General features: G+C 36.6%; 1 protein-coding gene across 1 annotated transcript in view; it reads left to right on the plus strand.

The window, feature by feature from the left end:
- Positions 1-17,431, plus strand: part of LOC136837201 (metabotropic glutamate receptor 2-like) — a 142,229-nt gene extending 124,798 nt beyond the window's left edge. Inside the window, exons 6-16 of the mRNA XM_067101871.1 lie at positions 130-348; positions 838-993; positions 1,273-1,431; positions 1,931-2,141; positions 2,666-2,796; positions 3,270-3,434; positions 6,392-6,517; positions 6,712-6,906; positions 11,236-11,487; positions 11,622-11,815; positions 12,067-17,431. Of these exons, the coding sequence (XP_066957972.1) occupies positions 130-348; positions 838-993; positions 1,273-1,431; positions 1,931-2,141; positions 2,666-2,796; positions 3,270-3,434; positions 6,392-6,517; positions 6,712-6,906; positions 11,236-11,487; positions 11,622-11,815; positions 12,067-12,376 (2,118 nt within the window). The 3' untranslated portion in view covers positions 12,377-17,431. The remainder of the gene's footprint in view (positions 1-129; positions 349-837; positions 994-1,272; positions 1,432-1,930; positions 2,142-2,665; positions 2,797-3,269; positions 3,435-6,391; positions 6,518-6,711; positions 6,907-11,235; positions 11,488-11,621; positions 11,816-12,066) is intronic.
- The last annotated feature ends 239 nt before the right edge of the window (positions 17,432-17,670 follow it).

Here is a 17,670-nt window from a genome sequence, read left to right on the forward strand (position 1 = left end):
CCCAGTAAACTGTCTGTATTACACAGAGAAAAGATATATGGATACATGTATTTTATGCAGTATGATTACTACCTGTCATTCTTGTTGTTGTAGCTGTTGATAAAGGATTGTGGTCGTGATGAATTACAGGCTGCGCTGTCAGCAGCAGTCCGCATCGGCGGGGCAGGAGTGGCTGTGAACGTTGTATCCAGCTGCGCTCAGGCAACTCAGGTACTGGAAGAAAGAGCAGCCAGAGGTGGAATGAGGATTCTTCATATCCTCCAGCTTGATAAGGACGCTGGTAACGATAACAGCAAAATTAACAACATTCTGCCAAACCAAGTGACTAATTTCATCACGAACCAAGTGGTAAGGAAGAGGAAACACTATGAAAATGGTTCATTTATTGTTTTTCTTTCCCAAAACATAATTTTAATCAATCCTTTTCTTCAACTCTCTTCTCTGGAGGCCATGGCGTCGCTCTTAATTAAAGGATTCCACCGGGCAATACAGTAAATGCAAGTTAAATTGTATACAAATTTTTGTTTAGTTAATTTTCAAACGAAAGGCTGCAGGTGATGTGATCTTGTGTTTTGTATGACTCAGAAGAATATGTCATTAATACTTGCTAAAAAAAGATTTGCTTAATGGTAGTCGAAATATTTCGCATTTTAGGTAAATAACGATAAGTACAGCTTTTGCAAACCAGGCTTAGCTTATTCAGAACAACCCAGGTAGAAATCAAGTACAGTAGATCACCTATATTATTTTTAAAAACCAGTTGTGCCTAGTCATACAGTATGTGGGATAATCATTTTATTGAGCACATTTTCATTCGGCGAATCGTCTTTCACTCAGGGTTACAGTGGCGTCATCGTGATGCTTGTGAATGTAAGTGAGTTGAACGTCCTAAGTGCTGAGCTTGACAGTCGGGTGCTCAGGAGAACCAAGATCAGATGGGTTCTGTCTACTCTTGGAAATCCAGTTGACTCTGAAGATCTTGATGTTGAGAGGGTAAGACATTTATTTGATCTTAATGCACATTATTCTTTGTTTGGTTAGGAACAGTTTTTCTAAGTTTCGTATGCTGATGTCAGACAGCTGCTGATCATTTCTAGTTTTCCAAGTCAAAGTGACAATGCTGTATATGAGCAATAAAAATAAATTATCAAATGAAAGCAAATGCTTGCTTTACCTTAGACTTACATTAGGATTTGCAAGGTTGTAAAAACACGTTTGTTTTTATCTAAGATGAAAAAAATAATAATGAAGAATATCCATTTATCTGAACAGATGAGCAAAAAATTTCCCGGATCACTGGTAGTGGAAGCCCATTCCCCAGTCATCCCTGGATTCCAGAAATACTTCCAACATGCTCTCTTTAGCAACAACTCTCTTTTGACTCCTCTGGCTCACTCATATAGACAGTCAGTGCTACACTGTCATACTGAGGTAAGTGCTCACTCACACTAGGCAAGTTGCAGTTTCTCATTAAGTTACTCATTACTAGATTTGTTGGTATAGTTTTAGAAAATAGATTTTGGTTACTTTCAGAAACTTCATTCATTTTGAATGAAGTTTATGAATACTTAAAAGCAACTTTTAAAGACAAAAGTTGCTTCTAAGTATCATGTCGTACAAAATAAGTAATATTCCAATTATAAATGATGAAATCGTACTGTTTTGCAAGGCGAGAGTGAAAACAAATTAAAATTTTGAATGATGTCTGTAACCAATGATGGATTATCATTTCTCATTCCATTCACATGCTTCTGTTAAGAGACCCTCCATCAGCCCTTATGGCTGTAGACCAGGCCCAATTTTTGTTTTTCAGTTTGAGCTCATGATTTTTGTTTATGAAAATCTTCGTCAGTAGTTTCATTGATATTTTATGATAAGCAAATGAGTAACTGAATAAACAGCCTAAAAGTTAACACATATTTCCAACTAGGGAGATAATGTACTGGGATCCACTCGCCCGTGTCCGAAGGTGATAGGAACCCCATCGTCAGCGTCTCCCTTGTCAGCAAAGGATGATGCCTCTGCTACAGCCACTGTGAAAGCCGTGTCCTCCTTAGCGGCTGCCTTCAGGCTCGTCCAGATTGAAAGGTGTTCAACAGGTGTTCATTGCTTGGAAGCACTGAGGCATGACCTCCATAAAGGTGAAGAGCAATTGGCGGCTTGAAAGTAAAAAATAACAAATTTACCCTTCACAATAATTCTACCTGACATGAGTATTAAATTCTGTTCCAGTTTTATTCATAATCCTAAGTTTTGTATTTACCTGTGTTTGTCTAACTGACTGTCGGTTTGTATTATATCTTAGAGCTACTGGTATATTTCAGTTAAATTTTCCCGAGCGTCGGAATATTCAGCAGGGTAGAGCTGGCCACATTTAGAGATACGAATCCAGATTCAAACACAGAATCCCTTTTTACTGGAACACCATGAAACATTATAGGGGGCAATGTTATGGGCCAGGAAACTGGTTGTCAAATTTCAAGGTGGCTCTTGATGCAGAGTCAGGATTCAGTTTCATTTTTTTAACATTACAAGGAAAGGATTTTTTTTTTCATAGTTTGTGCTAATTTCTACGGTATGATATCACGCTTTGTTATATCATAGACTTGGAGCAGTCGTTTGACTTTGGCTTATTTTCTAATTCAAATATATCTTTCTTTAACAGACATCTTGGAAGCTTTGCTGAAATTGTCATTCACTGTTGGCGGAGGATCAGATCGTATTCGCTACACAGCTGATGGCAGGCTTGTGAATACTTTTACAATCAGAAGAACTACTGCAGAAGGTCTTACACAGGTTAGTCTTACTTATTTTGTTGCATTCCGGACCTTGTTTTGACTAGCTGCCACTTGTGCTAGACTTGTAAGATTTAATGCAAGTTTAAATGTTGTCTTTTACAAAGTGGGTAGTTTGGGCTAAGAACGATATAACATTAGGTGATATAATAAATTCAAGTAATGTCTCAGATAGTTTTTCAGTATAATTTAGAGTCTATTTCTTAGGAAGGCAAGTCATTGATATATAAAATAATATCTTAGATTTTTTTGGGAAAGGAGAGACCATACAGGGTAGGATAAAAAAAGGACTTGATATGTTCAACCTTTTTATTGACCACAAAGGATCCCATCTTGTCCCCGTAATCTACTGTATGCATCCTCTCTGCTAGAGTTTTATTATAAAAAACTTTCATGAATTCACCAGTTTAAAAATAATTACTCTTCACTTCTAACATATCACATAACTGGGTACCAATAAATCAATTTCCTCAGGTGGGTGTTTACAGGGAAGACACAGGCGTGGTGTGGAATAATCCTGGAGAAGTGTGGGCAGTGGAAAGGACCCGATGGCGCGAAGGGAGAACACTCCCTCTCATGGCAATGCAAGAGACGCTTAACAACGATTACCAAGTGGAAGCTGTGCTACTAACCCATGAGGTGAGAGTGGGTGGTTAATGAGATCGTGTGCTAAATCAGTTTATTTCCTGAGCTTTGGAACTTCTTTTTTGTAGGTTTATAATACCAAAGCTTTGTCAACACTGTTCTTATGAATTTTTATCCTCATTTCTGTTCTGCATACCAACAGGTTATATTTCATGCCTCTATCCTTGCGTAATTTGAGTCTCCTTGCTTTGATTACTCTGGCAGACAAGAAATTTCTTGTTTAGTATTCATCTTGCATCCTCCAGTAGACTTGTAATTTTAAGAAATATTTCCATATCGGTCTGCATGAAGACAGTATTGATGATCTTTACACTTGTTTCCCTAATATTCCTTAAATTTCCAACTGATGTAGAGACGTTGGTAACTTCCAAAATTCCATGATTCTTCAACTTTATAATTTCTGCTTTTGTAGCATTTTCTGTTAATTTCAGTCATACAATATTATACCGTTTTCTTATTTTCGTTAGTTCAGGTGATACTGTATTTTCTGATCATCATTTGTTGTTGTGTTAAGAACGTACACTAACATAGCAAAATGATGCTTTTTTTTTTTAGTAAACCTCACAATGCCCACCTCTAATCAGCATACCTTTGTGTGAACGTCATCTTTTTCTAATCTTTTACCATCAGGTCTTAAAGGAGGGCAGTACAGTATGATCTTGAGGCCGTTTTCCTACGCCATTTAAAGTTATGCGGCTTGTTCAACATCCCAATTATTTCTGTCACCTAAAAATAAGGGACTTTCTTATTCCTTGTGCCTATAAGATCTGTTCTAGACTTCAGATGCTATTGCTGTGTCCTTTTACTCCTTAGTGGTGTACCTAAATGCCGCCAAAAGTCTGAGATTCATTGTACCTAAAGTCAGTGAACCCTGATGGTACTGTTCGTCCTAATCATTTAAACAGGATTCAAATATAATATCTTTACGGAAATTATATTATAATTTTGCAAAATCGAATTAATAGAAATTTAAATCCAACGGCGCACTAGTTAAAAGCATTTGTCTTAGATTGGCAGCAGAATGCTGGACAGAGTTATGGCGTTATTGCATTCTCTCCTCAGCCTTAACACTGAATGCCTGGTTGATGACCTTGATTAAAAGCCAGTAAGTAATGGCAGAGGTTGTCTAGGAATTGCACACTACAAGGAAGTGGCTATCCTTTACTGCATTATACCAAGGAATCCTCGATGGCTTCGGCCACATTAATGGATAGTCAAAATATACAGTAGAAATGAACCCAATCCCAGGCATACTGGGGATGCTATGACTCTCTTGGTTTATAATCACTAAAGATGACTTGAAAATAGGAAAAAGGAATTTAAGAGCCCTGAATCCAGTTGGACAGATGAAACAGATAAAAAACGAATTAAAAAGATATAGGCTGCCATCTTAGCTGTTTGCAAAACGCAGTACAAAAGAATTAGAAAAGCGAGACTAGAAGGGGGTGATATGTACCGTACATATATCCAGAAAGAACAGATGGAACTGATAGAGGAGACAGGCATGATCTTTATAACAAATGTAGAAAAGGCAGTGAGTGAATGGAGAGCAGTGAGCAATAAACTACTGCTCGCAAGATTTGAATGAAAATGGTGCAATATGAGCTCTCCAAAGAAAGGAAAGGGAAATTGTATATACCGTGGGACTGCACACTCTTATAGATTAAATACCAATTGAATCTAAAAATATTTAGGTGCAATGATACCCAGGACAGATTCTATTGAAGTTTGATTAAGTGGAAGACTAAAAAAGACAAATCAAACAATGGGTAGATTGAGTATGATTTGGATATCAAACAGTCAGATATTGAAACCCAAAGTAAGATTATGCATACATACAGTACGATCTGGATAGCTATTTCGATATGTATCATGGTGTGACAGTGAAACAGTGTCTAAAGATATGGTTGATTTTGAGAATAAAACTTGAAGAATATTGGGGTCAGATGGCAGGATACAGTAAGAAATGATAGCAAAAAAGGAAAGGGGAGGTGTAGATGGCTGGCTTGCAAATGTCCTTCGCACCAGTCTGGCATAATAGCACATGACAATGACAGCTTGGCATCACTGGTCACCAAAACCCCAGACTATGGGAAGGGAGGCTGGAGATGAGTGGATATTTGTAGAAGATAAAGCTCAAAAAAGACCCGAGGAGCAGAATTTCAGAGGCCCTTTGCATCACACGGCATTGGAAGCGATGATGATGGTGACAGAGAAACGCCCTAGTCTAGTGCAGAGCTTTTTTTCTTTTCATGGATCCAACAACTTCAAATTGTGTTACAAGATCATTTTTAGGTGTTATAAAAGTTCACACCGAATTATCATGTTCATCAGACTAAGTTCATGGAAGTAAGGGCAAAGGATTATAAGAATGAAAACTTTGTATCAATCACATTCTGCAGTGTTCTTTCCAGATTTTCTGGCGACAAAATTTCGAAAAGTAGAGCTGCTTGTCTGCTTCGGCTTCTTTAGTCAGGCATTAAGCCAAACATCCCTTTGCCTTTCATTCTTATTTTCTTTCGGAGCAGTTTCAAAGTACTGTTAGATAAAAACACCTTTATAATCAATGTTTATTCAACACTACGATATAGAATTTTGATTGTACATTTTCTCATTACCGAGTCATCTCTTTATACACGGTATAAGTATTATATTTGTAAGAAAATGATTCAGTATACATTTCCCAAATGTTAAATGACAACAGGGCATTATTTGTATCTACCGTATAGGAGTATATACTGTACACTTGTTCTGTTCTCTTCCAAAAGCACTGTATTTGATATACCCTGTTCATCACTGTTTCAATTGCCCCGTTGTGTTGCAATTAATTTCAAAAGACAATGTTCTAAATTTATTACGGATTCATTGCCCGGCCTGGTTGCTGTATCTGTCCTGATGAAAGGCTTTAGTTTCATTTTGTACTTGACTAGTAATTTTTCTTCATTTTTCAGGATTATGTTGGTCGCACGTGGGCATTTACAGTCCTTGTCGTTGCTTCTCTGGGTGTCATCTCTGCTCTTTATGTGTGCATCTATGTAGCACTTCGTGTCTGTGATGGTACACTGAATGGCCCTCAGGTAATGCGTCCGAGTTACCTGCTCTATTTTGTATTATGATTACCTCTTATCGATTATTATTGCTTTCGTATTTTGTTATTGTCAGATGAAATGCATAACTTCATTCCATCGAAAAGAAAGTCTCACAATGTTGTTATTTATTTTTTAACCGTCTCATCTTTAAACCTCTCCTCAAATTGTCTTCTTCCTTACAGGTGCTGGGAGCTGTTCTTTTAATGGGTGTCATGGGAGTGTATTCGTCATGTGTGGTCTATGTTTTGCCCCCTTCACCCATTACATGTGCATTACGGCAGTGGGCACCACCTTTATGCTTGGCCCTCTGCTACGGTGTCATTCTAGTTAAATGCATGCACCTGAGGGCGCTTGTTTCCTTGGGCCTTGGAGGAGAGGTGAGTCATCGCCCGACTTGTGACCTCAGCATTGGATTTCCACCAGACAGGGTTAACCAATCCAGATCACTTGGACCATTTCATTGCACCACAAACAATGTCATGCTAATAAGTCAGTCTACAGCAATTATAGCGATCCAGATCAATTAAATCATCAAAAACACTTAAACTAAATGTCTGTGATTATGCCGATCCAGTACAATCAAATTAACCAACTGCACTTAAACCAACGCAGTATATTAGGTTAAGTCCACCAACGGCACTTAAGACTAGTGCAGTATAGTGCTCTTCAACCAAACCAGTGCAACTAAATCAGTGTAGTGCACTTCAAGTTTTAGCTTACTAAAAATTTTTCACCTGATCACATAACAGTAATTCCCAGCTAAAAGTTATGGCTGTTTTTGTTAGATGCAATCGGAATGGTAGGCTACGGTTAATTTTTAGGCATTTTCTATTGAGGCTACTCCATAACATCAAACCTAATCTTAATACGCACAATACGATGATACAGCAGAAATTAAGAATATGTAAAGAAGCTTGGAACTCCATAGCTCCCCAGACAATTCGTACCCCATCCAAGTAAAGTTACGCAAACAGATAGGAGCTTCAAAGATTTCCAAGTCGCTGATACACGTTTCTCTTGTCATTGAGACTGGGAAAACTGATGAAGAGAAAAATCAAAAGTCAACTTATGTAAGAAATAAATTCAATCAAACTTGATACCAGCTCCAGCGTAACTCGTCGTAAGAAATTGAGATCTTACATACGAAATGCCCACATAATCTTAGATTAAAGATTCAAGCTTTTGGATCTTTAAAAACTCGTTAGGCATAATACCTACACTTGGATTATCATTATCGCGAGCAGTGTTCATTTCATTTGACAATAAAGGACTAGAGCCAGAACTGATAATCGACTTGGTTATATCTGATGGTTCACGACGTGATTTTACGAAGGATCTTGGGAGCTTATGGTATCTACAATACATTTTACCTCTTGCAGTTATCCTGTCATGAATACAGCTTTTAATGTTTCTACCTACAACACTTCCTTTCCATGCCATTTCTTTTTTGTCATTAGGTTGCAATCGACCGAAATTTCCAGCATTCTGAGGACTTAAACTTTTGCAACAAAAACTGTTTGCAAGATGCTTTTCGTTGTACAAGAACCATTTCCTCTTTCTTGGGGTGTATAACGGGTGTTCAAAAGTTTTACGTATTAATGACCTTTCGCTTTCCGCTTTTGTACATAAATTTTCTAGTAATCTCCACTACAGCATACATTGCTCCAGTAGGTCTGGTATTTCCAAGGACAAGCTAAAGAGAAAATAATCATTGTCTGCATGAAGGTGCAGATTCTTGGAAAAAGTATTGCCGGCCCATTGTCACTGATAACAAAATTAGGAATACCATAGGGTGCAAAGTTATGTTCGAGTTTTGTCATAGCTGTTTTAGAGGAAGTTGTTTGGTAAATGATCTGTTTCACAGAACTGACGTAGGTAGGCAATCAACAGTGTCAAAAACATCCTTCCTTCAATAGCAAATACTGTATACCTGCCCCAACTTTCCACCTTTGGCAAAAAAAAAAAAGTACTTAATACGTATAGAATATCTTTATGTTGCTTCTTTAGCATATGAGGAACAAGTATCATGCAATTCTAGGTAATGGAGATTTCCGGGAAACACCGATGTAACCCTAAATGTCTTCACGAACTTTTGCTTCAACTCTAAATGCTCTCTGACTCTCTCTCTCTCTCTCTCTCTCTCTCTTGGGAGAATTATTTCATCTTACGCAGTTATTTCATCTCTGTAGTAAAAGAAAGTTAAATTAGTTGTTTTGTCAGTAGAACAACTCTTCAGCCATCCTTTCATAATTGTTTGTTTCGGCTTTTCAAAATATCATCAGAGTTAGTCAAGAGGATTTAAATGGAGTTAATGACATATTTTTTTGGCAGCAATGAATTCTTCACTTGCTCATCGTGAAATGGGAGCTCGTGACAAGGCATTAGCAATTGTCATTACTGTATACTCAAGCTTATACCATTCATCAAATTTATATTCTTGATCATGAAGTCATCTGAGAACATGAAGAAATGAATAAGAGATGTCTTATCAACTGACCCAAGAGGTTTGTTTGTTAAAACTCTTAACTTACGACCAAGAGGGAAATTAGGATACTTATTCAACCAAGAGAGACTAGCCAACATTTACTTCCCAGTCTGAGAATAGTTTCGTTCAGAATCTGATAAGAGCTTCTTGCGTACCTTGGAACTCAGGCCATTCAAAAGCATCATTTTCAAGGAAAAAATCTTCCTTACGGTCACAAAAAAGGCAAACCAGGAGTGTTCACTAATATCCGTTTAGCAGTATGCAAAGAATTCTCTTAGTTATTAGACTATGTTCACTCGAAGTCTTTCTTTCCCATATTACAGAGGGGATGTAAACCATCAGTTATGTAGAGCAAGAAATTAAGGCATATAGGATACCCTAAACAAATCGACGCAAATCTTCAGACGATTTAGGTGCTGAATAATCCAAAATAGCAGACATTATTTCCATGTCGGGCAGCATATCATCCAGTAATAAAGTGGCCCATAAGAACAACACTATGAGTCTTTACAAAACCTTCTTTTCTAAGCTAAATATTATGTTCTTTATACTTTTAAATGAAACATACAAGAGTTTGTCTTGCTCATCACGTGTTTTGCCATGGATTTAAATATCATCATCATCAATCATCAGCAAACCATACAACCCAAAGTAAATTAGCAAAACCCCAAGAATGTGCTTCTGAAACTTTCTGCGTTAATACAGAAACCAATGGGAGTCCTAATAATTTATATCTTCCAAAAGTTCTTTCAAAAATTACCAGTAAACTAAAAAGCTCACCAAGTACAATATGCCAGTAACCCAATCTAGATCATCTTCAGAAAAGATTTTAGTGTCCTTACATATTAAAAGTATCTTCAAAAATTGGCAATGTGTAATGGTCAGATACCGAGTTCTCTTGGTTCGAGACAAATTCTTGTAATATAATAATCAGTGTGAAAGATCCTTAATAGTCTTTTGCATAGCCTCAGAATACTTTACAGTAAAGTACTGGCCCGTATCTATTTGAAAAATAAGTTTTTCTCCCCCAGTAAATGATAAACATTGACTAATCTTTATCCCATAACAAGCAACATACATTATTCTCTTATGGCTGTCCAACATCAAGTCCTGAACTTCACGGACAGAGCTCCTTATACTTTCACATTGGACTTTGCATATTTTTCAGCTGAATCATGATTTACATCAGGGCATTTACAAGCAAAATTTTTGCCAGAGGCAGGACAATTTTTGTTCTTTAAGAAGAAGAAGAAGAAGGATATGCTTTTGCTCACACTTCTTACTGTCTTTAATACAAGTATTGAACAGTTGTATATTTATTAAAAAAACATTAGGCTTACTAGCGTACCCATTTGGCAATAATCAACCTATTATACGAAAGGCTATGAAGATGTAATACTTTTTCCTTGAATAAGAATTTTCAGGAACATTGTAAATCAATAAGCTTTATCCTGTGCATAAATCAAAACACCTAAATCAATACATAATTGATGCTAATCACAGTAGGCACAGGATTTGATCAGAATTCTAACGTCAGAATGAAATTTATCAAATGGCTAACCTTCCTCTGGTAATGTTTTTGATAATGTATTTAGACAGCAATGGGCTGGCTACTCAAGTTTCCAACACATCGAAGCCCAAGCTGAAGTAGTTTGATATCAGATACTGTATTGTTCTGTCTTCATTAGTAGCATCAGGTGTAGTATCCTTGGCAGAAGATATCTTAAAAATAAACCAAACTGCCTTTGTATTCAGAACTAAACATCCCTCTTAGTTAGGTTGTTTGAAAAACTCTAGGAGACAGACATTGGTTCCAGAGTAGTATACAGTGATAGCAGAGAAGGGTAGGCGCAAAGCTTGCAAAAGTTGGCTGTTTATACTTTTCTTTTTCCCCCAGCCCAGCACAGAGATATCTGCCACCATGTCAGCTGAAACTTTTGGGGTCTTAATTTGATGCTAGGTGGACACAAGGCAATGCCAGTACAATTATGTCAGTAGACTAAAATTCATTGATCCCATCTAAGCGATACACCATATAGTTATAAAGCCACCTAAGTGACATGCAGTGTAAATAGCCAGGGAACTTCGTGAACTGAAACTCATTTGTAAGGAGTAGGTGCTTATTGCAACTGGGTATCACTTGAGTGATACCATCATAATCATTTTAATGACCTAAATATTGATTTATCTTCTATCTCATTTTTTATATTTACTTTTTCAGGTTTCACAAATGAATCTGCATATTTCCCTGATCTTTATGGTGGGAGTGGAAGGTGTTCTCTGCATGTTAGGTCATGCTGGAGGTCTGGGTGTAGGTGAAGAGCCCCTGGTTATTTTAGCTTCAGATGGAAGTCGGCTTTGCGGTCAGAAGAGGGTGGCAATACTTGCTACTCGAATCTACTTGATATTACTTCTTGTCTTCTGCTTGATCCTTTCTACACTCAACAGGAAGATACACAGGAACCATAACGAGGTAAATCCAAAGACTATTAGCAAACAAATAATTTAGATTTCTGATCAGTGAAATGAGTGATTATGGTGCAATAAGAAATTTCTGCAATACAAAAGGCGTGTATATTGAACTATTTTTCAAAATCTGTTACAAAGGGTCGTTGGTTGCTTCTGTGCTCTTGTGTGTCATGCCCAATAGTTGGACTGTGGTCAGTGATGAGCTACTTGGCTCCTCTTTCGCTTGATCCACCGACCACTTGTGTTGCTCTCTTGGCTCTGGCTTCTGCAATCTTGGCCTTGGTGTTCATTCCCAAAATGAAAATAATCGCCAGACAAGCAAAGGAATTCAGGTGAGAGATCACGGTAATTACACCTTGTCTCTGGTAAAATTTCCGCTGCTTTTCCAACCTAAATAAAAGCAACTTCTATTTCCTGATGGAATTTTCTTTAAACTTTTGGGGTTTTATTTACTGTATGTTCTTTTGTCAACATGGCAATTATTTTGAAAGAATTCTTCAGTCACTGCAAAACTAACTAAAGTAGGTAGGCTATAAAAAGATATTAAAATTTCAGTCAGAAAAGCCCATTAATGTCTCCACAGGCACAAACATCTTGCCGGGACAGCATCTGTTTCCACCATCTTCTCCCACATGGAAGGTTCTGGACCTTTGGGTGTTGCATCTTTAAAAGACTGTCTGAAACCAGTGCTGACAGAGGAAAGCGCACTTGCCCTTTCTCATCAAGATGACACTCTGGATTCTTCAAGATCATCAGTGGCTTCCCAGCAGAGCTATAGGGCTGCTTTCCATGCTGCTTATGGCTTCCCCCAACCTCAAGAACCCCTGGGAACATCACCGCACCACATCATGAAAAATCCCATTTACGACGCCACACCAGGAGCTTACCCTTGAGCCATTTCAAGCTTGCTATAACAAGTACAAGCATGGTGAGTCAATCGGAAGATTGTCGCAGGATTAACATCCAAAACATATCAAGCCTTTCCGTGCACACAGGAACATTAAGGAATATTTTGGATAATAGAAATAATTTTGGAGAGATTTTGTAGAAGCTTTATCAAGATATTTGAATGTCAATTGGTTATAGACCTTGCCCTAATGTTTCCAAAACTAGTCATTGTAGTTGTGTTTCTTTTGTGCATTCCAGGCATACAATATGCTTTAGCCTTTTCGTATCTTGTAGCATATGAAGCAATAAGGAAATAGGCTATGACTCTGAGTACAATGTATCATTTAGCTGAAATGTTACTCACTCGGCCAAGTAAGTTATAACAAAGCGCACAAAACCATTGTAAGATACTTATCAAATGACACCTGGAATTCTATTTTTCTAGGTCTATATATCATAAGTACTTTAGCCCTTTAGTGTAGTGTGGCTTAACAGATTACTTGTAAGATATGTATTTCAGCGTGCATTCAGCGGTAGAGAACCTTAATATGATGTTAAGAAATGACGAGAAGGAAGTAAAGTTTTAAGATATTTATATATATATATATATATATATATATATATATATATATATATATATATATATATATATATATATATATGAGGAGTATGTGACATCTTCACTTCTTGTCATCCCAAACCTGTTCGTTTAGTTTCCTTTCCATTGAATTTTCGTGTTTCAAACATGTACAAATATATCCGTTTCCCTTTGTCTTCCTAAAGCTGTTATCAATCTTTCTTAAATCATTTACGAGAAGTGGAAATGTTATAGGAGGTAGAACGGCAAGTACTTCCATACTATGCCATAAACAATACATATTTAAGTTTACAGGTAAAAGTCATTTAAATATCATGTAATGACAAGTCTTCAGAGGATATTTAGTTACGATGTAAGTATCACGTATTACCAAGTCTCCAGGCCTGGTAATACATTGTACTGAAACAGTACACTGTAACCTGAACAAGAGACTACGGTATTGTGGGTCCTTAGTTCAAGATAGAATGAAAGTAAAATTAATGAAGACAGGCACATAATGTATGACCCATGTCAGTTCTGTAGACTGCTTACCAGATATGTACCCAATTCAGTGTGCATTAAACTTTTGGTTCCATTTCGTTCGTTTTGCTAAAAATTAACATATTTCATTTGAGAAGACTCGTGATGGGCAAGGCAGAGCCTCAGTAACTGTGGAGAAATTGTACTCGGTCTACTCTAGTTCAGGTTAAGGTTCTGTACACAGGTGCTCATCAATTTTTTTTTAATTAGTCTCATTTAGTAATGTGCGTTAATGATTGGTCATTAGTTGGTTTAAATTAAGCTAGTCCTATGCTAGCAAACTTGCCTAAAAGCAACCCTAAATGATATAATATATTAAGGGAAATAAAAGATTTGGTGTGAACGTCTGGACTGCTCTACCAGCCAAGCCGTTGCGCGCTGTAATGAGTGTGTGTGTGCGTGTGTGTGTGTGTGAGCGTGTTTAATAAGCATGGTACTTTCAGCGAAGTATTTACTAATTGTTTATGGTAATCATGATTCCATCAATGTTATCATCAGAGAAGACCCTATAAGATCAATGCATCCGTTAATTATTATTATTATTATTATTATTATTATTATTATTATTATTAATAGCCAATTAATGCCTTGTCTTGCAGTCTTGAGTTTTAAGTATATGTAGGCTAAGTTACAGTTTTGTTATCAATATTTCTTTAGCAGTGTTCTTGAAAAATTTGTCGACAAAATTTTGTGACTGTGAAACAAACACTTCATATAAATGAATAAGGAATGTACAAAACGGTCCGAAGGAACTCGTTAAATTCCTCGGTTATACGATTTTCTTAATCAAAAAAATTGACAACATTCCATTTTTTCTTTGTGTTCAGCATTCCACTGTAATCATATTCAAGGCGACTGTTGCTACAGTCATACCTGTCACCATATATTGCTAACGATAGCAAATATTATTATCTCGTTTATTTGTCGTATATCAATTTCTTCCTTAGCTGGAACAACAATCATCAACAAAGATTACAAACTAACTGTGAACTCAAAACCTTGTTAGGTTTAGGTTGACTACGAAATCTCCTAACAGACAAGCAGTCAAAGTGTCAAAGCCAGGCATATTAATGACAGACTCACATCCAACCATCAAGCCATCCATAATTTTAATTTCATACACACTACAGATTACACTTGCGGCTGTAAGAGTTCATCTGTGCTAACATAATATTCTTTACCTGTTGCTTCGCTCACCTTATCATTTTGTCCCGCACTGACCCGTTTTTTGTATTTGTTTCTTCTTCTTTTTTTTTTCCGGGCGATACCAGTGAAAAAACAATAAGTTTGTTCATTGAAGGTCCTTGTCTCGCAACTCTTTGGATTCAAAATGAAGGCTATTTGTTAACATCCAGGTGCTAACTCAAGGGCTAAGGATGAAAATTGGAATAAGCTACATATGTAGTAATTCTTTAGAAATAATTTTTGAAGGATACTGAGCACTCAAGTTTCCTTGAAGTGTAAAATGTGTCACCTAAATTTCAGTGTTTTCAGTGAAACATCTCGACTTCATATCAACTCGAAAAATGTTAGGAGCTATTTGACATGGAGTACTGTACATCTTCAGGGCAAATAAAAAGATGTGCAACAAGAATTTGGCAGTTCTATGATGTCATCAAGTGGACCGACCGACATGCTCAGTAGATTTTGAAAGTTCAGAGGATAATGTGGAAGGTAAAGAACACTTGCTCTCGCCCTAACATGCACTTAAAAAATAAGTAGGAATGTACATGATCACGGACTTTAATAGTATCTTAGCTCTGCTACTGTATATAAAACACCAATGTGTAACCATACATGTTTTTCTGTGGTTAACAATGACATCTACTGGACAAAAACTGACTGAAAGCAGTGCTTATGGGTTTCAAGGGATATTGCAAAAAGCCTTATGCATTGCAAAGTGTGATGGCACACTGTACGCAGTACTAAAGAATATTTGACCATTTCAGTGCCATACAGTATACTGTGGAATGGTAACACCCAAAAGGGAATTATCTGGTTAATATAGTCAATCATATTTCAAATGCGTGGAAGGAAACAGCTGTGGTGGCCACATACGTCTGTCACGTTCAGCTTTTAACACGTTGCCCACGAAAGCATCTCAGGAGCTTTTTCCTTAGTTTGTTTGGGCATACAACTTCTCCAGTACATTTTTCCAGTCCATATGTCCAGATATCCGACATTTGAAGCTCTGTATTACATGGTATCTGTTAGTAACACTGCAAATCTTACTGAGCACATATGGCTTATCATCACATATCACTGTAATCCTTCTTACCTATGATGAGCAATTTATGATGTAATGCTTCATTCCTATGATTTTAGTTTTCACTGTAAAATGTTTATTGTTATTTTCTATTTTTGCCAAATCTTTTAGCCATGAGTTTTTCCCTTCCATATATTCTGTAACATTTCTGCTCCACCTTCTGGGACATTTGCTGACATGATCTTTGTGGTCATTTTTTTTTCACAAAGAAGTATCCATCTTTTCCTGGTTTGCTGCTTTTTCCATTATCCTGGAATTTCATCAATTACTCATATAATTTTCTTGTTTAGTAGCTTTCATCGTAGGGTAAGTAGAATTCACAACTAAAGTATTCCTTTTCTGGGGGAGGGGTTAATTTGTTTGCATAGTGTGTTCCTGAATTTTCCGTTTGCTTATCCGTGGTTCCGTTTTTTATTTATTTTGATTACTGTTTCCAGTGAATTTCACCTCTCTCATGTTGATCTTAGTCATCTTAATATCACCAGACTTTGTTATTTTTTTTTTTTTCACTGACACACAACCTACACCTGTCACGTCTTAAGCTGTTGTTATTCATTTAATCCCATTTCAAGAAGAACCACTGTTTACAACTTCACATCTGATCCCAATTCGATTTTCTGATGTGCCAGACACAACAAAGATAATTTCTTCCCGTACTGCAGGCTTCATCACTACGTCATCCTTTTCTTCACTATTGCTGTATTTGCTATGTCACTTTCACTTGGGTTTCTTTATTTTTTACACATAAATTTCAAATATTTCCCTTTTTAATTTTCAATAATCGACTAAGGGCTGTTGTTTTCTCTTAGTTTCTCTTCACAGAGCTCATTTTCTACACGCCTGTACATGTCAAACGCAAATGAGGTTAGAGTATCTGTCAGTAATATAGTACAGGATCTACTGGGATGGTATAGTGTTTCTGAATTAATTTTTCTTACTGTTATTTCAATTGCAAAAACTTTTATTCTATGACAAATTCAATGCTAATGAATATAAAAGGAGTTACAATTTTCGACAATTATTTACGCTTACACCCACGGCTCTAATTCAAGCATACAGATTGTATCCCCTTCAAGAGATTACAAAACCTTACCCCTCACAACCTTGGATGAAGAATCTTGCCATTTGCATAAACAATATTAAAATCTCTTAAAAATAAAAGAGAGAAGATTGTTTAGTCTCCCCGTTTGATGGTGGTATTAGTTTTCTGAAGGTACATAGACCTTATATGCCTTGAGTGTTTCAGGACATTTATATTTATTCAGCTATTGGATGCATTATCAAGTCTATGTTACTTAAACTGAATATATTTCATTCAAAGACGCATCAACAAATTCTAATTTGGCTGCAGAAGTTATGATGAATGGTTTCTCTGTTTCTTCCTGAAGTTTTTGAAAAGCCTCTTCTATTGCATTACATATTGTACTTTCTCTTCTGTATAAACCTAAAAGAGGTTACTAAGGTCTGGATGGTTTATAGGATGTTTCCCATTAGCATATGCTCCTGATCTTTGAAGAATTTGTAATATTAAATGAACAATTTTGTAGCACTGGTATGAAAGTCTCACTATTGTATCAAATGAATGAACGAGTCATTTTGTTTATATAATTTTGTCATTTAGTTCATGTAATTTTGTCATCACGTTCTGTTTAGATTAAATAAATAGTCATAAATGAAGTTGTTTGTCTTTAATTCAGAACTTTCTGATATTTTGAATTTGGTCTTTTTACCCTCATATATTCCTACTAAAATTCCTTCTGGTTAGGGGAGATAATATCCAACTCCTCAGTGACCACATGTTTACTACTACAGTACCTGGCAACAGATAAATACATGCTGCTGAGGAGTGATGATAACATGACCGTGTTGGAATCCGTCTAAAGATCTAAAGGTGACTGATGTCATGGATCCAAACG

This window comes from Macrobrachium rosenbergii, chromosome 58 (assembly GCF_040412425.1).
Source record: "Macrobrachium rosenbergii isolate ZJJX-2024 chromosome 58, ASM4041242v1, whole genome shotgun sequence".
Lineage (NCBI taxonomy): Eukaryota > Metazoa > Arthropoda > Malacostraca > Decapoda > Palaemonidae > Macrobrachium > Macrobrachium rosenbergii.